This window comes from Molothrus ater, chromosome 4 (assembly GCF_012460135.2).
Source record: "Molothrus ater isolate BHLD 08-10-18 breed brown headed cowbird chromosome 4, BPBGC_Mater_1.1, whole genome shotgun sequence".
In the NCBI taxonomy this organism is placed as follows: Eukaryota; Metazoa; Chordata; class Aves; order Passeriformes; family Icteridae; genus Molothrus; species Molothrus ater.
The window spans coordinates 57791529-57814446 of NC_050481.2; the positions used below are offsets into that span (position 1 = coordinate 57791529).

Sequence of the window (22918 nt, forward strand, 5' to 3'; positions counted from 1 at the left end):
TCAGGCAAACTTCCTACAAAGATAAAATATGATTTGTCACTAACATTGCGACATAACGATCAAATGGTGACAGAGACACAATGAAGCCTTTTTCATTAATAGCTGTAATTTAAAGAAATCCATAAACAGTTACAGCAATAATTTCCCAAGAGTCTAGACTAAAGGAGGTAGATGCCTAATTCCCATTGCATTCTATTGGATTTGGGTGTCCAAATTCCATTTAAATTTCTTTAGAAATAACACCTTCATAGATTTTAAGGCTTAAAGATGTCATTATGACCATTCAAGCTGGCACACCTATAAGACTACAGAAGTTCATTTAGCAATTCCTGTAAAGGAAGTTTAGTAATTTCTGATGGAAGTAATTCAGTAATTTCTGATTGAAGTGCTTTCTTTAGAAGCACAACCAGTTACAGTATCTGTAAGAAGTCTAATACACCCTTGCTAAATGAATGAAATGGGGAATTATGTTTCAACAGCAACAGAAAAACTTCAATGCTTTAAAACAAGAGAAAGTGGGGGGAACCCCATAATGGGGAAAAACACCCTACATCCCAATAAACTTGACTCTTGCATTATTACTTGCTTCAAAAATGTTCTCTCTAAGCTGAGAAAGCTGCAGTCAGGTATACCCATTCCAAAGTATCTTTTTTTTTGACTTTTGAGAGATAACAGTCATTAAAAATGCATTACTTTTTTTTACAGCTTAAGCTGAAACAGATACATAATTATACATAATTTATTAAAACACATAAATCAGGTTTCCTTTAGTTCATTTCATTAATTTAAATAATGAAAACTGTAAATATTAATATTAGGTACAGTTCAGTAAGTACATTTTAAATGAGATGGAAAAAATCTATCATTTACAAAGAAAAAAACTACCATCAAAAAAGTTTTATCTAGAAGTGCTTAGCCGAAAAAGAGCTGCAAAATTCCAGCCTGGGTCATGTTAGAACCTTTCTGGAACCCAGAGATACCAGTTCACTAAAATAATCTCACTAAAATCCAGAGAGGGTCAGTGTTAAGTATTAGTGCCCACATAAACAGGCAGAGGTTGTTTAAACATATTTGTGATTTGCTTTCATGAAGGTCTGGTATTCCTGCTCCTCCTTATAGTTACTACAGTACTTACTAAGAAATTAAGGGACAAATGTGGAGTCTTTGAATTACCAGCTCTTCTTTTCCCAAATCTCCCCCCAAGGCACCAGTTACGGGGACAGAGGGAAATGTTGGCTTGCACACACTTAGGAGGAGAAGGAAATTGAAGTTTACAAGTTCATCAACAGGTGTTCAAACCATAATTCTCCTTGTTGCACATTTGGAGGAAGTCCCTCAATTCTTGCTAAGAAAGAAAGGTTGCACAGAGTCTGAGCAGCTGGAGCTCCCCAAAAGCTGTTTCCAGAGCTTCTGTTCCTGAGCTGCAAGAAGCTGCAGTTAAGACATGCCAACCTGCAGGGGCTCTGAAGAGCATTCCTGACTGCCCTGGCCTGCACCAACAGCTACATCAGACTCCAGCTATGTGGCAGAGACACAACACGGCTCTGAACTCAATTCTAAAGGGTATAATTTAAAAAATTATGTGTTGCAGCACCTTTTAGATACTTAAACTGTTATTTTTATCTCACTTACTGAAGGCTGAAAATAATATTGCAGCTTATAAAGAGGACAGCAGTCACACAAAGTGCTACCTCTCTAACTACAAGAGAAACCACACAAGCATTAAAAGCAAGATATTTTTCAGTGCATGTTCTAGCTTTGTGGTAAGATTTTAGGATAGACTGGTACCACTGTATTTCTCCAGTGCTCATGCTAACAAAAAAATCCCTTCTTTCCTAGATATTCCATAGAGTAACAATAGTTCCCATGTGCTTTTTTAGCATGCAAAACTCTAAAAAGAGAAGTTCACCATTCTAAGTAAAATTAAACAAATTAAAGTATTAATCTCTTACAGCCACCTCACTGAAATACTTCAGTTTCTCTTCATACCTTCCCATCTAACACTTCCTTGTACAGCAGCAGATAATGCCAATTGCACATATACCACCTGAACAAACCAATTTGCAGAACAGGTCTTAAAGCTGCAGTTAAATATAGAAAGTAAAATGTTGTGACATCAAGCACATTGATATTCAGTGTAGAGGAATCAATACAGTGTTGGCTAAACACTGATTTTATTTCTATAGTTAAGTACCTGTTTTTTCTTTTCAAGATAATGGAGTATCTTAAAGTTACCTATTCAATACCAAAGGATCTTCTTCTTCAAATGGCCATTGTGCAGTATTTTCCTTTACTGGGCACAAAGGTTAATCTTAGTTTCCTTAAAATTTTAAACAATTTTAAACATTTGCTCAGTGTTATGCAGGGAAAAATAGATATTTGCTTGCATTTTTTATCCATTAGCACAAGTGTAAATGACTATGCAGAATGGGTAAGGCAATTTAAAAAAAACAACAACCTTCCATAAAATTTCAAACAGCAACCAATGTGTTCTGGCCATATTTTTTAATTAAGAGATCTTTGCTGTTAACACTTAGACTCATCAAGTGAATGACAAAAGTGTGTACTTTGTGTACATCAGCTTCCAGGTCTTCTAATCTAGAGAAGCTGTGGCACTACAGCTCTAATTTTTCCCAATGCAGAAAACACTTGTGTGCAAAACCCCTGATTTATTATTGACTTAGATGGATTACCAAGCTGTGCTTCCTTCTTTAGCCTTGAACAAAGGCTAAAGTTCATGCCTTCACTGAGTAGCAGATGTTCATGAAGTCTGACCTACTGGGAGAGGAACATGAACATGAACTCTAACTTCAGCATATTTCATGGGTAGACACGTGCTTGACAAAAGCCACGTTCAAAAACCGCAGCAAAAATAAAATGTTATTTCACATGAGTGTAATGCTAAGTGTCTAGTTCACTCTTTATTTACCCAATATAGAAAAACATGTGTTTCTGGTCTTCTTAGTTTTCTAATTCCTGTTTCAGTATAATAGATTTCCTACAGCTCTTTGGAAAACATACCCCTGGATTGCTTGAGAACAAAACAGAATAGTGCATCATTATGAGCATTTCAGATTTCCAATAAGCTAGATATAATGAAAGCCTGTTGCAAGATTAGCTCTTGCCATTCAACTCCAAGAAATGGCAACAGTCCCATCAGTGTTGAAGACCAGAGGCAAGTAATTCAGTAACAGAATAGCACAGTATAATTTTATACCAACAAGTCAGATTTAAGCTAAACTAGAGATAATTAGAAACTGTTGTAAGATTAGAACTTACCATTTAACATCAGAAGATTGTCAGTCCCCGGATGTGGATAACTCAAGCGACCTTAAAAGAAAACAAAAACCAAAGAACAAAACAAATGCAGAGGTTTTAGTTATTATGCTAAAAAAAAAATGAAAAATCACTGCTTAGAATTTGCCTAAGGGAAATAAAGAGCTAATATTTAACTCCAAGCACATTAACCAACAATACCCTTGACCCAAGTTAAAGCTGACAAGAACAGACTTCTTAACCTTAATTCTCTGGTCATAAGATCTGCAGTGTACTTTGGGATCAGCTCCAATAGGATAAAGCCACTTTTTGTTTCATGACACCCAGAAATAGTGCTGACTGCTTTAGTCTCCTCTTTCACAGTGACTGTGAATAACTGCACTATGCACTTTGCTTAACAGAGTGGCATTTCTACAACTTAATGCTTCTCTACTGAAGCAATTTAAGAAAAATCATGTTAGTAAGAAATAAGGCATGCAAATTTCATTAACTGATTTATGACTGCATCTTGGTGTATTTCATATAACCCTGGTATGTAATATTTTTCAGTAAGTCTAGCAACATTATAGCAGTTGCTTATATACAGATTCAACAAAATTAAAGACTATTATAGATAAAATTTTCAGCATTTTAGAATAAAAATTACATGTAAACCTTATATCTTGACATTACAATTTTTCAAGAATTGCATTTTACTACACCAGTGGCATGTTATACTTCAGTACTTAAATGAATGGTTTAAAATACACAGCTGAAGAGTCTGTTCACTGCAAATTCCTTTTTATTAAAGGAGACTTTCTTTTTACAGGAAGCTGCAAATATACCAGTAGTGCACATTGACCTAGAGAGACATTTACAATAACTGCTGTGTTTGAAAAAACTGTGGTTGAATGTGCAAAAAACTGCATTGCATCTATCTTGCTATTCAAATATACTTGCTTGCTTTTAATCTGAAGAACATTTTATTTATATATGTGAATACTGTGACTTAAACATCTAAATCTTTTGAAGGAAATGGGAATGCTTGTAGAGGCATAAAGAAGAACCTAGTCTGGAAGCAATGGGCATGTAGAACTCACACATTTTTAAATGGTCATATATATGCAGATGGCTAGCAAGAAAAAGAAACCCCAGGGGGGGAAAAGAAAGAAAACCAAATGAGCAAGCTATATGTTAAGGCTGTCTAGCAATTCTTATCATACTCTGTTTGGTCCTCTACTGCTGGAAAACCCATGAGCTTAGCAGCAAGACTAGAACTTTCTTTAAGTAGTTCAGAGTCCCGAGGGACACCTTTGGGGTTAAATAAAAAAGATTTTAGTTGTAAATCTGTAAATAATAGGGTTTAGATTTTCCTCTACTCCTTTACGAAACCAACATAGTAATTTTCTGCCAAAAAATAATTTGAAAATATACACATTGCAAACTCTGAAATCTAAAACTTCAAAGTAGCAAGATTAAGATAATTTAGGAAATTTTGTTCAGCCTTATTATTTACAGGCATTGTGGAAAAAAAAAAATTTATACAGCTATGAACTATTTGTTGTCCCACAGATTTTATTATTGTAAGAATGGATGGTATCAGAACACCTGCAGATTAGGTAAGAACAGTTTGTTGTTGAATTTGGAAGCACTGAAAAGCTAGAGCAGGCTCCTGGAGAAGGGCAGATGAATTCCACCCAGAAAGACTCTGCTGTCTTCTCTAACTTCAACAGAATCTTTGAGCAGGCTAAACAAAACACTAAACACAAAAACCTTCGTAGGAGCCTCTGTCTCTATGTTTCTTGTCTTCAAAGTGTCCAGTTTTAATGTATTTCTTCTGTTATACTGAACATCTACAACTATATCTAATGTTTCTTGGAACTATAAAAATTCCACCCTTCTAGCAATGCATGCTGGTAAAATAGGCAAAGAATCAGGAAAAAGGCACCTTTAAATTGCAGTCTGGGAGCTGCCACAGCTCAGCCTGGTGTTTAAGTTACTTTGCTATACTTAGGTTTTTGCTCTATCAAAGCTAACATTCATTTGTCTAACAGCAAGAATTTCGCAAGATCACTGTCATATCATGTTTATATACATTGCTATAGAAACATTTGCAACAGTATTATTTGCAAATCAGAATGCTGTATTTATCGACAATAACAAATGAAATTGTGAGACATTATCTCAAACTTGCTTGACTCTGTGGTGACAGTCTTTCTCCCTGTCTGAATTTATTCTCTTTTCCTATGTAGCAAGAGAGACAAAGGATAGGGTTTTTTTCTTGCAATTATTTCATAAACAGAAGTCAGGTTGAAGGCCTAGTAGGAGAAAAGCTCACTAGTGTCAGCATCTGGGGAGGAAAACTTCTAAAAAATAGTAAATTCTAGGTTTATGTAATTCTGCTTTTGCATTCTTTTGTGTTTTTTTCCTTTATAGCTTCACAAATAAGCTGCATTTGAAACACATATACCCAGATGAAATAATGAAGGACTTATCACTGAGTGGAAGCAAAGGACTGCACCAGGCAGCTGGGCCCACCACTGCAGCCCAAAACCCCATTTCATTGTTGAGGAGATGAATTTGCTAACTCAGATAATGAATGATTTCAAGGTTAGAAAGGAAAACAACACAATATTCAGTACACTGCTGTATTGATACTTATAAGTTTTATTTACATGGTTATTTCAATGAAACCACACTTTACTGCATTCTTGTGAACTAAACCCCTGTATTTGTTACCTGGTCTAGCGGTCTAGCACTTGGACATACAACTTAAGGAACATTTTAAACATAGAATGTTCACTTTTCCAAAATGCAATCATTGCTACTTATTTATAATATTAGTTTAGGTTCCAATTTCTCAGCTTAATCTGTTGAAATAATCTGTTTTCTAGGCTGTCCACCTGAATTTCATGACATACATAAATTCAGAACATTTCACATGTGGAATTGGGTTCAAGATCAGTTTTATAGAGAGCTCAGACTACAGCATTTTTGAACAGGTTATTCTAGTTAAATGGACATTTACTATATTAAACCTCACTTAAAATATCAGTATGTAGAATACAGAAGATGAGAGCACCATCTTGTAATAATTTACTTTGCTTCTATCACATACATCTTTCTAGCTGGCTATTTTCACTGTATGTTGTTTGATGCATTAAAAAAAAAGATACCATTTTAAGAACAAGGCACAAATCCTATCTAATCCCATGCTGCTTCAATGTCAGTAATCTAGAACTGTATAAACCATTCAATGGTCTTCTAGCAATTCCAGTGGCCTCCACCTGCTTAAAAAAGTACTTTTAATAATAAAGATGATTGAATAGTTTAAAGTCAGCAACCAATTAGTTAGAAAATATCTAATATTTAAATAATAGACTTAGTGCATTCCTGAAAAAGTGTTATGAAATTAATTTACTACCTCTCTACAGAACTTGTCTACAGATCCAAAATTTGTAACCTCCTACTATCTGGAACAAACCAAGTGCCTAATATTACCATTCTGTATCAGAAAGATCATCATGTTACAGAAACTCTGTGCAAACCTGAACTTGCAACTTTCACAATGCTACTGCTAATTAATAATTCTCATGTATTATAGCTAAATTGAAACTAGCATTGCCAAGAAGCAGTAGATATGCCTGACACTTCTTATTCAACCAGAGTTCTAGCAAATCTAGCCTCCTCTTCCTTACCTAAATGTAATTAATATTAACAGAACTGCCTGCCTCACACATATTTTGCAATGCATTCTTCTGTGAGGACAGAAAAAAAAAGTAAAAGCTTCAAGTAAGTTTTGGTGGGCCATTACAGCCACTGAATCCAATTAAGAGTCTTGCTAATCCAAACATGAGGAAAGAGTAATGAACTTAGTTTTAGCATTTCTGTAATCTCATGTTTATGATAGGGGCAAAGGAAATTAAAATTTTTGTAATCTTCTTCTTGGCATACCCACTTTTTATTTTAAGGCAAATTCAAATCTACTTTTAGAAATGTATACTTTTTATTCCTATTTAACTGAACTGTTGGAGGAATCCCCATATATTAAAACATTGCTGACTCACAGATTCACAAGTTCAATACTTCACATCTACTCTCCCCTTTTTTAAAAAAAGTCTTAGTTTGTTGTATGAAGAGACTGAGAATGAAAAACTCCTTATCCTTTTCCCTTTTTTTCAGGAGATCTCCTGAGTAGAAAAGCTTTCAAGTCAATCTTTTCCCAGTAAGAGAGAATGGCTGAGGACGACAGCAGTTTCAGAAAGCACGGTTTTGGAACCAGTGTAGTTAAGACAACAGCACAAACCCATGTTTGGCCAACACCTAGTTACAGAAAGCCCAGAGACTGCATTTCCCAGTGCTTGCCTATGAACTGTGCAAGTCACAACGAGGCCAAATGGGCTGTCTCTGATAATCCATGTATTCAGACAAATCAGTTTATCAAGTCTCAAATATATTCTTTTATCAGAAAAAGTTTCTAAGAAAGAAAGAAGTAACAATGTGTATGTAAGATTTCAAAGCCTTTTATGTGACAAGGGAGAGGATATTTCCTCTCTATTTTTTTCCAGCCTCAGAAATTCTTTTCTTGGCACAATTTGAATTACTCTAGGAAGAAACTGTGCAGCTTTAAACTTTAGAGTTTCATAACACAAAATATAGAACAAATGCCTTTGAAAGAAAGACAATGCTCTTTGTGCCACAATCTTTACTAGAAAGATGTTTAAAACAGCAGGTAATGAATCCCATTAAATCAGTCTCCTCAATACTAATATATATTGCATAGAAAATGTAACAACTGCTTCTAAGCTTTCTCCATAATCTTTTTCAGCCCAAATGCACTGTCTTTCCTGCTTCTTGACAGCAAAATACCTTGATATTTGGGGGAGCAGAAGTGAAAAAAAGAAAACCAGGTACACAAGTGGTATGTCTGAAGAGTTATACTAGCAATACCTCTATGTGTCAGGCTATCAGTATTTTAACTTTTCTCTCAATTGTTTTAAGAACTATTAGAAGAATAAAAAGGGTATTTAAGACCAATGATATAAAAATGAATTAATTTAACTTCAGCCTTTATTTGACTGGAATTGAATGGATGGGATAATCTTAAACATTACTTAAGGTCTTGTTATGAAATGCATTTCTAGAAAGGGAAATTATGCATGGGAAAGATTAGTTTTAATATGATCAGTATTTCTGTTGCAATGACTAGTGAAGCCAAACATCTTCTCCCTATTGCTCCACCTTGAAAGTATCTTATTGAAATCTAAAAATTACTTTTCTTTTGATCACATGTGTTGTAATGACAAAGCTTTGTCTAAGCAAAGCCAAAACTAGTCATCTATAAACAATTTTCTGGCAGGCATAAACTTAGCTTTCAGTGAATCATATTTAAAATAATTTTTTTTTCAACTTCATGAAAGCAAAAGTGGTGAAATTTGACTTGCTCCTAAAATGGATCTTGACATGCAAAACTTGAAGCTATGAGCTAGTACACAGACTGTCTGTTCTGCATTGTGCAAAATTTGAGACAAGATGCTTAGTCATAGTCCAGATATTGTAAGCAGCTAAATCTGAAACACGTGCTTAAAATTCCACGGACTTTCATTTTACTGCTGTGATCAGATATAAAAGATGCATTGTTTTAGTGTGCTTATACTTACTTGAAAACTTGTCATAAAAATATTCCCTAGCTACAAAATACTCTTTAGTTGCAACAAAATATGTTGTATATTAATAAGAGCAACAAATAATATTCTTAATCCTGTGCATTCTGCAAGCAACTATGATGGAGTTTTAAGTAAATATTAAGATTTTCTGTGGTGAAAAGCCAGAGAGACTGATATAACCAAATTACAGTTTCATATCTGGCAGAGAAGAGAAAAAAAAAAAAGAAGTTAAAGTTTCTCAGAAATTACAGAAATTCCCATTAATGGTGAAAAAAATTCAGAAGACAGTAGAGAAGAACTACAAGGCCAATACACCACAAGGTCTCCTACTACAATTTTCAGTCTGTAAGGAACATTTCTCATGCCTTATTGTTAATAACATAGCGGTTTCAGCTGAAATCACATCCACGGAGAAAAAAATATCTTATCCATCAACTTGAATAGCAGCACACAATTACTCTATTTAAATTCAGTTGGCATGTGCATTGTTCTCTGGCACTCGAACAGAAAAATGGATTTCCTTTGAGTTCATCACTATCTATGGCTTCCATCTGTTTTAGTTCAAACATAAAACTTAGCAGAATTTTCACTGCAAGAACATAGCTGTTTAACTGTTAAAAAAAATGTCTTAACTGTAGACTGACACCATATTCTCATGTCCCTAGAAAGCACAGATGAAACTACTGAGTTTTTCAAGGTATCTACGTATGAACTGAATTAACTTTCAAGTCTTAAAGCTTTTTCTTCTCTTACTCTCCTTGGAAAATTATTATTGGAAATATATTTTTTTAATCTATTGTAACATAATGAAATACAAAGAGACGACTAAAAATAAAAATTAATATCTTCTGTGCTCACCATGCCTCTGAAATCTCTTCTGCATTACAGAGATAAAATTAAAACAGTGAGATGGCAGGGGAAACCAAGCAACGAATTCCATTTGTCGTGTCAGCATGTACAGAAGGAAGAAACAGTGATTTTCATCTTCAGGAATGTGAGAGGTGCCAATGGCACTATATTGCAGTAGCAGATCTGCACTCTCTAGCTTTAAGCCTAACAGCAGCTTTCAGACAAGGAAAGAAGTAGTGACCACCTGAGTGTGGCAATTAGAAGCACGAATCCTCTGTAAGAGGAATGATAAACCTGGTCACCTCAGCCTTGAAGAGGTATGCATGATTTTAGCACACAACAGTCACTACTGGGCTAGCTGTTTACAGGTTTCAAACCTTTTGTTTTACCTAATGTTTTACAAATGTGTAGAATAGACAGAAACTGAGTTTAGTAATGGACTCGAATAAAATTGATAAAATGGAATTAATTCTCTCTGGGCCATAACAAAGAAGAGATCAGATTTAAAAACACTTAAGAAAACTTTAAAGTCGAGGAAAATTAACAGTTTAAGTAAATGCTACATACTTTCAGATGCTTTGTAGAGATTTTCAGCTTGGGGAAAAATTCCAAACTTTTGGCTAACTATTTTAAATCTTAAAATACCATTAAATGCTATCTGAATGCTACAGGTCTTCCAAGTAATTGCACAGACCTTAAAAGAATCATGAGCAGACTAGCAAGGTGCCTTCAAATTAGGAGAACAACAGGCCTTTCTGTGCTAATGCAATATACAGTAAGTATAGAACCCTCTAGAAATGGAGAATGGATGGGAGTAAATAATGCTGCAAAAAAAATTGTTTCATTTTTTCTATTTCTTCAATATAGAGATTTAATTTCTACAAAGCAAGCCTAAAGTCTTGGATAATTTTAAAATTAGATTGTGTTAATCTAATTAGACCACCACAAATGAAGTAACATCTGATCAGCCCAAGTGAAAATGTTTGTGTTCCCTGCCCCAATGTTCAATAGTAAATGCTACCTGGGAAAGTATGGAAGAACAGAAGAGTGAGTTAATGTACAGTGAAAAGAGGAGTTAAAATGGAAGCCCACACATAGTAGCTATACGCTCACTGCTGTGGCCAAATGACTTCATAGAGCTCAGGGCTGTAAGAGGAACCAGCATTCTAAAGCCAACTGTATTTCTGGACTTCTCCAGATTTGGATGCATTAGTACGCTCCAGTAGATTTGAAAAAACATTTTAAAGGACAAATCCTGATTTTATCAATTAACTTAGGTTTCTTTTCAGCTTTCACTGTAGAGAAAGGGAAAACTACGTGGCAACACTTGGAGTGGTTTGTTTAAAGGGACTGTGAAACAATGTTTGCAGTAAAAGACAGCTTAAGATTGACTTTTCACCTGAGTGAAAAAGTAGTTCATTTTCCACTTTGATATGAACTTAGAATCTAAATTACCAATCAGTATTCATTCAAATATGCAGAATGGATGACCCTTTTTTCTTTACTTAGCATAGTAACATACCTTTAAGTGGATCATGCTCTGCTCTCATAATGTCAATAAGGGAGTTTTCCAAAGAGTGCATATTCAGACTGTCATACATTCTATTTCGATCCTAAAAGAAAACAAAAGCCTTAGTATTGGTATACAAATTCTGTAGTTTTTAACAAAAAACTTGAAAGGAAAACACAAGTTCCTTCTAACAGCTGCCCACTCAGACACTCTGAAGATGGACAATAATACAAAGCAAGATCTAATTTTATTAACTGTAATTTTAACAGCATCCAAATATAAACTAGAGATGCAGTGTGAAGAACTCTGTGTGATGCAGCGTGAACAAATGCTGTGTATGCATTTGACAGCCTGTGAATGCCTGTTTCCTTCAAAACTGCTTGAATCAGTTCTAGTGATCCACAGCACAGTTATGCAAAAGCTGATTAATGGAAGGAGACTAATGTCTGTAAGAGTTCAATTTCATTTCATGCACAAATAAAATAGTGAGGAAGGTGAGGAACTACAGGACAAGGACAGTCATGTCACATAACAGACAGCATTTCCTTGGTGCTTGGCCACCAGCTCCTGCCAGAGGGCACGCTTGCTGGCCTCAGGGCCTTTGTATGCAAATATTTGAGTTACAAATGGTCAGTCCTTAACGGTTAAAGGGTGGAAAATTAAAGCTAAACTACAAAAAGAAAATGTCACAAATCTTACTAATAGATTATCAGCCTCATAGAGAACAATTTCTTTTATGTATGATTATTAGGAAGTTACCATACTGTCTTTACAAAAACTTTCACTGACAGTAATAAAAGTTATTGAATGAACTGAGTATGTTTTCACTGATTTTGTTTTACCCAAGACATTTTCTCCCATGTTTTCCAATACACCCAAGTTACAGACACAGAAAAAAGATGACTCCTAAATTCTTTGGTCTTTCTGGGATACCTTTTAGAAACTGAAAACAGTTTGTGTAAAACTACAATCTCTTCTACTTTCAAGGCTTCTGGCTAGACTGTACTGCACTTAAATCCTACAATTGTGCCTTAATTTTACTGTGGTCTTCACTCTAGTAATTCAGCAGAGTAGGATGAAATACATCATATACACCCCAGGACTAATGAAATTCCCTAAAGATGCAGCCATGCATTAGTATGTATATAATAGGGACAGAAGGTATATCCCACATTCACTGAGACTTTCCATGACAGTTCAGCAGAACCATAGATTCATTTCAAACTACAACCCTCAGCAAACAGGTATTCTTACATTGGAGGAGTAAAAAAATTAAGCTTTGGACCAGAAGTTTTCTATCAATCACACACTATGACTTCTGATCAGCTTTGCCATGATGAAACCAGAGTTTCATGTCTTAAAAAGTTTAGTCAATGTTGGGATGAAGAGGAAGAAGCCTTTTTGTCCCACCTCTATGTCAAAGAACTATTATGAATAATGGGCTCCTCTTGGGTTAGCAATCTGTTAAAAAAAATAAAAAGGTGGGTTTCTCTTGTCTCCTGCCATATCCCAGACCAAATGCCACTGACACTTCATGGGGCAATCTTCAACCTGGTTTGAGTGCCACCAAGTCACCATCACTATTTTAGTTCACAGTAACCTTAATTTTGGGACTGGCTGGCTTTTGTTCAGTTTAGTTGCCCTGAGAACCACCAAAAGAAACTGAAGTGACTAATCTGCTTCCATGCCCTTACAGGTTTGTTTCTCAACAGCACAATGAAAAGAACCTGCTTACCACAGCAAACTTGCTTTCTATAGAAGAAGCTGGATCTGTTCCCTACTGTCCCCTAGCACTCAGAAGGTATCTCATCAGAGTGTTAATGAAGTCTTAAATTCAGTTTACAGCACTAGTTGGTAGGTAGTCAGTGCTCTTGCAAAAACCAACACTGAGTGAAGACAAAACATGCTTTGCTACTTTTGTAGCTGATAAGGGAAAAGAACTAGTATTGGTAAAAACCAGACTGAACTGTATATGGTGTTTCATCTTTGTAACAGGCTCATTACAAATTTTCTTATTTATTTTAACACTGCTACATACACATGTGCTGAGGTAACACATGACTGTCTGGGAAATGATCCTTATTACAGAGTTAATGACACTGTGGGCTCAGCCATGGTTAATCCCTACAACTGGGCTACTGGATCCTAGATCTTACAGAGGAATGGAAAAATAAAACATGGAACATGAGCTTGCAACTTATTTGTAACCTGCTCTACGGGGTGCATTCATGGTGCAATGATTCTAACTTCACCCCTGCATCATTCTATTTTTAAAGTTCTGTGTATCTAAAGCAGAAGGTCTTGATCTGCTAGAATGAGAAGGAAAAATAAGTTTTTCCCATCCTTTTTAGAAAGTTTGTGGTTTGTTTCCTTGAATTGCACTACTTAATTTTGGGCAGTGGAAACATACAATGGGCAGATACCACACAATATAGAAATATTGTGAATACACTGCAGTACAGCAGAATTTAAATATGGGAATTGCATTATGCTATCCCACTGCCCACACATCACACTACCCAATTGTGAGTTTGGGTACTATCTTGGTAATCAGTGCCTCAAAATTTTCATCTCTATTCCAAATGACACCGATGAATTGCATGCTATAAAGCAACACTACTTGAAATTTAACTGTCTCTAAAGGAGTAAGTAATTCTTTGGGTACAAGGTTCATTCTAAATCTTAGTGCAGCTCAGCTTTCTAATGCTATAACACTGATTTGAGCTCCACAAATATGTACATCATAACTTTCAAGAGAACAGTTATCACCTATGCTAATAGGAAGCTTTAATTTCAAAGCACAACTTAAAAGTATTTCAATAATAGCAGCCAGTATTTTCTAGAAAGGTCTGTTAAAACTGGACAATTCCACCACAGCGGGGGCTACTAAATCAGAAAACTTCCATTACGCTTTTGGTCGATTTTTAGGACAAGCACAAAAAGCACTATCACAGACCATGATTGTTCCAGATCTCCATGCTTGTGAAAACAGTCCCAAGAATTAGGATTAGCTTTAGTTTCATTATTTCAACAAAATTGATAAGCAGTTATCTTCTAAAACAACCTGGACCTACTTTTAAAACAACATGGAAGTAGTCCCAAAAATTAGAACCATTTCCATGTTGTCTTAAAGACAGTTTCTGATTGTTTTGGAAGATAACCATGTTGAAATAATAAAACTAAAGATAATCAGTAGTGCAAAGGCACTGATACCTAAGTATGTATGCTAATACACACTTTCTATCATCCTGACTCCAGAATTGTCAAGGTTGAATTCCTGTTAAATATTTTCCATTTCCTTCAGCTCTGTGGCTCATGAGTCCTGTGCTAAGAAGCAAGTGAACTCTTGTTGTGTCAGAAGGTCTGTATCTCAGTGGAGTGTCACAACATAATGCTAGCTTTTTTCCCCACAGAGCTAATAGTTAATTTCTCCCAAACACAACAAATTCTCAGACTAGTTTTTTACTTTTAACTGTCTAAATGTTTGACTCCTGCTTGATCTACCTTTCCCATATTAGAATCACAACTGCAGACTGAGTGATATGGTTAGGTAAAAAAATCATCTATGAAGGAAAGTTTACAGAAGATGGTAGTTATTTTAGGAATAGGAAAAGCACAAAGTATCCTTCCCATAGAATACAAGTGCTAGAAGGAGCTTTTGACAATGTCATGCAAAGTACACCCAAAGAGACGCATTTGAGAAGTAGTCCCCAAGCCACGCATCTGAATATGCACGAATGGGAGAAGGGCAGTTTTCTCTGAAGAGCAAGTTTCAGTACTAAACTCATGAACAAATAGGTTTTTTTGGCACATTCTGCTTAGGACTTCTATATATACCCATGCAATTTATGCAAAGATTATCCTGTCTGAACATTTGCAGAAACTGCAGTCACATCTCTAAGCTTATATATTTTCACTTATGCATAAAGCAAATACAAGGACCAAAGCTACTGAGTGGTGAATAATTTTGTACCACAAACGCTACTTCATAGTTAAGAAGCTTGACACCTTTGAATTTTGGAAACATGCTTTAAACTACTGATTTGTGGGACTACTTGAAGTAAAAAATTAAAATGCTAACATAGGTATTAAAATCTATAAATGGTATCGTTAAAGAATGATCTTTACATGTCTCTTCATAGTCTAAAGAAATGTAGCACCATGAGATGGGAGCTGAAGAAAAAAGTCATAAAGCTTATAGTCATTTCAAGTATGGTCTTACTCGGCTGCAAGAAGGACTGCAACTTTGACCTTGATGAATTAACTGGGTTTGTTAAAAGCTAAATTAAAAAAGCCTTTTTTAAAACTGCTTCCCCAACTAAAATATTACCAAATTCCATTTTTTTCACCTTAAACCTGACCCCTGAATAAAAACGCGCTTTAAGACTAGAATGCGACAGGTGATTTAGTAATAAAGTATCTATCTACACTTTAAAAAGTACCTGAATATAGCATTCATCCTTAATGCTAGCAGTAATAACAATTCCTACATACATATTCTAAAATACCTCTACTAAGATCTAAATTTCAAGTCATTCTCATTTTATTGAGGAAATACTATAATCATAAGCCCCTTGCTGAAACCATAACTAGTGTAAATGAGGAACTAAATATGAAAACCTATTGGAACTACAATTTTAGCTCTCTAAAAAAGCAAGGAGGAAGACTTAAAGTTGACACACAAAATTGCTTGGTTACTTTGCACAGTGTCATTAGTGGTAAAGATGAACTAAAGATGTCTGGTAGACATCTGTGAATGGTCAACCTGACAGCAAAGTGTTTGAAGTTAAAATGACACCATCAGTTACATAACTAAATTGAGCCTAAAATGGACCAAGAACAGATCCTGTGGTGAAGACACACCCACTTCCCAGCTACATAAGCATTTAAAAATGAACAAAAAATCCCAATACTGGAGTACTTCAACTCAAGAATGCGTATTCATCACCTGGAAACAACCAGACACCAGACTACGTAGATGATTAAAGTCTTGGCAATCTTGACTTATGTGGCAAATCAAGAAAATGTGCATATTAATAGCTTCAATGAAATATTCAAAGGGACATTTAGAAATTTGAAAGGGAAGTTGTTATTCAAGTTTTGAGTTTCTCACACCCTTGCCCCACATCTAGAAATATCTATACAGTCTTGAGTACTTAAATGCAAATACATCAGCACATACAGCAAATGTACCTCTGGATGAATCTTAGGTGAGAACACATTCATTTTAACTCAGAGAACAAGGTGAGATAAGATACCCATCATATACTCACTCCTTTACTATCACGGTTGTGAAATATTTTGTTGAATTTTTCTAACTCTGATTTTGTATTGCATTGGTAGAATGAGCTGTATAACTCAAGAAAATTTAAATAGCAGCAGGAAAGTCTTATATCATATGAAGTCATAAAAACATTTGCAGGGTAAAACCTACAAACTTCGCACTAATTGATTACTTTGAATGGCTAATCTGTGCAGCTCCTATACTATTTATTCAAAGGTTGTGATCCTGAAGTTAAAAGCACGGCCATAGACCGCTTTCCCCAATCAGAGATATCCCCAGTATGGTTCTCAAACACAAATACCTGGTTGTGTGTGATATCTTAATCAGTCCCAGGAAATCAATCCACTGCATTAAAAACCATGAAACTGTTGTGTTCCAGCATAGCCTCAGTAAAAACAAACTGGTAAAGCCTGGCTTATAGATCAGTGTTTGGACAATTACATTAATCTGAAGAGTAAGAAAATTCTGCAGCTAGATAATCTCAGACCTTCCAGTTTAACATCAGCTGCTAAACACTCAACACTTTTGAAACAATTGGTCACATTTACGAGTCTAAACAAGGCATTAGGAACTTAACTTTAACAATTTGCTCTTCACCTAATATTCACTGGTATGTGTATCATCTAGATTAGCCATTGAAAATGTTAAGCTGTATGAAATGATGCTAGAATCATCACATTGAAAATTTGAAATTTTCCAAATGGAAGTGATTCTAAGGCAGAAGAACATGACAGCTGCTTAAATTAAATATCTAAAACTAACACCTGTTGTGACACAACATTAAACCTCATTTTGTTTTTAATGGATTTGCTTTCTTTGAAAACTTGAGCACATTTCAAAAAGAAATAGAAAAAGAAACAGAATAAGAAAGATCTGCATTTGTGCAAGATACTGCCTCACCATACCAATCCCCAGCTGGAGAGCTATGTTTAAACTCAGAATAAGAACACTCGGCTTTCAGGACCATGAACATTACACACTGTTTGTCTGAACAAACAGGAAGGACAAATCAAGGTGAAAACCACCCAGAAACATGGTGTATTTCCTTAATTCAAAAGGGACATAGAAATTAGATTCATGTTCATAGAATGCAGTGTTTTTACTAGAATGAAAGTAGTCGAACAATGATATGTAGTATTAAACATTTTTAACAGGTTTTAGTAAGATTATTTGCAAGACTGTAAGAAAAACTAAGCTCTATCAAAATAGAGCTATCAGAAACCGCAATACTCAAAAAAAGTAAAAATTCAGAATAGTTAATAATTTTCTCATACATGCAGTTTAAATCAAAAAAGTGGATACACAAAACATTATCTCTGTCCTTGGGTTTTGTTCATAGATATGCCTGCAGCATGTTTTTTTGGGTAAAAACACTTGCATAGAAGTTTAGAAATACATTTTCAGCTTTGTACCCTATAACCAGGGCTTTTTTTTTACTTTAGGTCAGGGAATAAAAGAGACTATTCATATCATCTGACTTCCTGAAATGCAATGTAAGTGCCTGAAGTGGAATCCCAGGGGCTGCATAAGGTCAGTGGTGGCAGGTATGTTCTTCTAGAGAATTAGATTATCTAAATAAGGAACCTAGATTCTCTCTAAGGAGAGAGAAATAGGCCCCTCAATTAAATGCTTAACTTGTAGGGTGCCAATACTTGACAAGATTTCTAACTGTCCCTTTAATGATCCAAGTGCAAGGCAACAACCCTTCCCTATATGAAGTACAATGGTGGAAACAGGATGGTTGAACTTAAAATTACACCTACAGGCTTTATGTTTATGAAAGAATTGTATTTGGTGCAGTTTGTACTAGCTTAAAATCCTGAGAAAGGCAGAAAAGCTTTTTTAACAGTGACGCACGTAAGAAAAACTTGGCTATATGCTTAATTTGCTCACGTTCAAATCAGTGTTGCCATGATGTTTAATTATTTTTTAGTTAAAAACAAAACAAACTGCTGAACTTTTAAAAAATCCTAAGAGATGTCTTTCATAACTTCTGCAAGCAAAAGCAGCTTTGCTGGAACTAATGTGGCCATTGTGAACTCAACTTCATATTGGGTAGGTTTCAGTTTTATCTAAAAAGTACAGAAAATGTGCTTTCATCCCTACAAGCAATACTCATAATAGTTTACTCAGTTATCAGTAATGACATTCATTGTCACTGGTATATTAGTTTAATGTCAAGAAATGTTTTTTCCATCAGAACTGATGTCAGCTCTATTCTGGGGCTCACCCAGCAATGCAAACACCAAAGAAGTTTGATGGAAGCGCAAAGCTTCAAATTTGCATACAATACCCTTGTGTTTTATCATGTTTGCATGAGGTATGTGTTTTTTAGAAAATGGATGAGCAGATAATGTGCTGAATGCTATCTGGACTTTGCAAAAATATATAGCATTTTTAAAAAGTGGTAGCTGAATGCTGAAGATTACGCAACGTCCCTGAGAGCACTGGCTGTTCTAAGCCAGTTTTTAAATTGCCAATTTTGAGCTAGCTGAAGTTTGGAAGAGAGTTGTTTTGTCCCCTCCCCTACAAAATTATTACTGCAGTTAGCTCAAAGAGAAAGGAATTTTGCTGAACTGTGAATGATGCAGTATGTATCCTACACACACGCTAAGATGTGTTTGCTCTATGGAAGCTTGGAAGAGATAGGTAACTTCTACATGCATGTAAATGCTTTTGTGCTAGGCTTTCCAAACAGCAAAAAATTGAATTTCTACTATTTTTTTGGTATTTTCTGAAATTGCTACTGTATCTTTAAGAACTCTCAATCTAAATACCACAGCCTTTTATGGAAGGAGACAAGCACAGTACAAATCAGCAAGATGGGTGTTTGACAGCATTGCAATTGCCAACAAGTCCTGATGAAAAGAAGCACGAGCTCTAAGCTCCATTTAACTTTTTCATTATGACTTGCAAAATGTAACAGTCATCACAAGGAATTAATCATATAACAATAGTGTACTAACTGAAAAATAAGAACATGACAGTGTAGCAAAATAATTTATGGAAACATATAGTGTTTCCACAATAGCAGTAGATAACACTGCAACCCTTCAAAGACGTTTATTTTTATTGTGTTCTGCAACTATGACTTTATACATGTCAGGGAGATTTAAGCATAGACAGACAACAGCATAAATATAGCCAAACAGGCCTATTTAATTGGTAGTCGGGTGCTCAGAGGTGTAACCAACAATCAAGAATGCCCAACTTCTCACTTTGACATTATGCCTTAAAAAAATCTACCAACCCCTACACACAAACATTAAGATATTAGCAGATTAAATTGCAAGGATTTCTTTCCTAGCTTATTAGGCACAAATTATTTAGACAATAGCCTAAACGCAGAAGACTCCTGTTTAGACATAAAATGAGTTCATCAATATTCAAAAACTGCTGTAGAAGCTTCTGAAAGTTCAAAGTATTGGTCACATGGACCTGTAAGGCATACTGGACGAGCAAATACATTCACAACCTGTGTGTTTAGCCATGTATGAATTCCGGTGTATATGCTACAGAAGTTGCAATGTATGATGGCATTAATATTTTTAAATCTGTTCCTTAGCTTAACATCTTCAGGACAGATTTCAGTATTTACTTTCTACTATTTTTGCTGCCCTACACTGCAAGGCATTTTCTATCTGTAATCTGTTTTCCTTAATAGAACACAATTCCTGAAGAATACCACATTTTCCCCCCCTATCTTTCTACCCACACAAAAGGTAATTCAACTATGATATTCCAGCTAGCAAGGCTATTTAATGGAATCTGTCCTGACAATATCGGGTCCAAATGTGTGTTTCAGCAGAACTTCGGCACATGCAAAAATCAGGTAAGCTTCAAAAACACTGCAAGTATCAAGTGCATCTGAATAGTGTCAGGACATGGCCTCCTGTGCCAAATTCACCAGAAAAATGGCAGGAAAACCCAGAACTCTAAAGGAAAATCCGGCCCCAAGAAGCACCTTTTGCCACTACTTCAGCTGCATAAGCATTAGATTGCCATTTATGCAAATTCAGCTCAAATGTAGTCACAATTATGACAAATGAAGAGCCTCTGCTAACAAGGAACAACGCAATTATTATAGGCAAGAATGGAAAAAATAACATTTTACCAAGAGATTACTGAGGGTGGAGTTGACTGACTTAAAGTCACGTGAGACGTCACTGGCAAAATTCAGAAGGTGAATCCAGATCTTTAGTTCTAAGATACATCCTTCCATTTAACACTTCTAAATCACAGGGCCTCCAGACAAAACAAAACATAAAAGGTGCTACCATGTGGAGGAAAAAATCTTGCTGACACACAAACATCAGCCTAGAATACCAGTAAAAGACGAACATGTCAAAGACTTGAAAACCATCTACAAAAGTAGGAAAACCTAAGTAGAAGGACAAAGCAAACAAAAAATACCCTGAGGCTGAAAGGGATTTTTAAAAATATGAGCATTACCATGGGCAGAAAATACTTGTTGGATTAAACATACTATGTTTTATTGCTTCATCAGTGCCTACAGCTTGCATGTTTTTTGACAATCAATATTCTTATTCAACTGTGAGAATCATATATTGCTGAACACACTCAACACGTGGGGATTAATTGCAACTTAAGACTAAAAATCATACAGAAACAATTTTCAAACCAAGTATCAGGACTGCAACAACTTTTTAGTTCTCATTTAAAATGAATGAAGTAAAAATGCTATGCAAGACCATGAACACAGCAGGTATACCATCCTTACCTGCAAAGGAAGGAGAGTATTACTGTTGGTGTCAGTTCGGAAAACATTATCTTCAATCCACGATTTTGGTGTCAGTGATGGAGTAGAGCGAGTAAATTTAGGAGGAGCTATGACATTACCAGAAAAGGGCTTCTTCAAAGGAGAGATCTGGTTCATAGTTCCTGGAATTCCCATGGTTCCAGTTCTACGATGGTCTCTGCCATGCATTCCTCCCCAGGATATATTTCCTGTGCTCCAGCCGCTGCTCTGATTGCTCCAGGGTGACTGCTTCAGAAGAGGCTAAAAAAGAAAGATTCATTCCTATTATTCTGAAAATACTTGAAATTATTTTCTACTTAAAAAAAACCCAACCCCAAAACAACCAACCACCAAGTAAGCAATGCACAGAGATTTCTATAAACCACTCTTCTGATAACATGGAAATTAGCTACTGAAGCAAGGAAGAAAACACAGCTTCATTAAAAAAAAAAAAGTCATTCCTACTCCCCCATATGTCTTCCCAAAAAAATGCTGAAGTACTTGTGCAGGCAATTTTGATTATAATTTTTATCGTTATTATCACTTTAGCAACTGGTAGCATTTTTAAAGCTATGCAGAAGAAAAATTTCAGGGTGTAAAACCAACTTTCAAAAAACCCTGAAACCCGCTTTTGTCATACATTACTTGTTATTATATGATGAAATCGCTGCAAAAGTAATAGAAGAATTTTCAAATATATAAATTAAAAATTATTATTAAAATAGTATTTCTGTTTCTATTCAATGAGTAGTAGTATTTCACTACAGTGAGTAGAAATTTGAAAATTAAAATTCAAATGGCAGATTTAATTCGCCCCACTCCAGTATTTTGAATATCATTGTCTCAGTATTACCATATAAGAGCAAAAAGAGCACTGACTACTGTACAGAGAATCTGTTTGAAGGAGCTATCTGAACATTTCCATTAAAATGCATTATTCTGAAGCCACGGCTCAAATGTTTCTGGAGTAATGAATGGAATAATTTCTGGAGTAATGAATCTGTGGATTCAGCAGAGTGTACTCTAGAATTTTTTTGATAATTTCTTCTCCTACCCAGATCTGGTGTACCTTACAGCTTCCTAAATGCACTTTTAAGTGCACTATATTCTCTGATATGAAATGGAAGCAGTTTTTAGAAAGATAATTTTTAAAGGATTAAGTTTTTATTTGTAAGATAAAACTTCTACTAAAAAGTGACCTATAGTGGTTGTCATATTACCAAGAGGTGGATCCACTGAGCATGACTGACAGTGAAGAACTGTATTTATCTTTAGTAGTCTCAAATCTGACTGTTCTTGGAAACGCTTTTCCTCAAACATAGAAATGCAGTGGGGGTGTGTGTCATGATTCTAAATTCAGTTCTGTGAAGTGAAAACACAGTACTTTTATCTCTAAGCTTAGCTGCAAGCAACCCTCGACCTGCATTCTAATAACTTAAAAATTTAAAGCACGTCAATATGTTATGTATCAGGTAAAAGAGAACTTTCTGAAGACAGAAAGATAAAATTGTAACAACACCTCCACCACCCTCACCCCCAGAAAACAAACCAAAAAAACCACTAAAGCCATTCTTGGTCAAGTGATCAGGAAAACA

General features: G+C 35.4%; 1 protein-coding gene across 3 annotated transcripts in view; it reads right to left on the reverse strand.

The window, feature by feature from the left end:
* The window catches only part of CPEB2 (cytoplasmic polyadenylation element binding protein 2), a 51401-nt gene that overhangs the window by 25272 nt on the left and 3211 nt on the right, over positions 1-22918 (reverse strand). For all 3 annotated transcript variants that reach the window (XM_036381722.2, XM_036381720.2, XM_036381719.2), the window contains 3 exons: positions 21306-21584; positions 11293-11383; positions 3280-3330 (listed from right to left, as the gene is read on the reverse strand). In XM_036381722.2, the coding sequence (XP_036237615.1) occupies positions 3280-3330; positions 11293-11383; positions 21306-21584 (421 nt within the window). The remainder of the gene's footprint in view (positions 1-3279; positions 3331-11292; positions 11384-21305; positions 21585-22918) is intronic.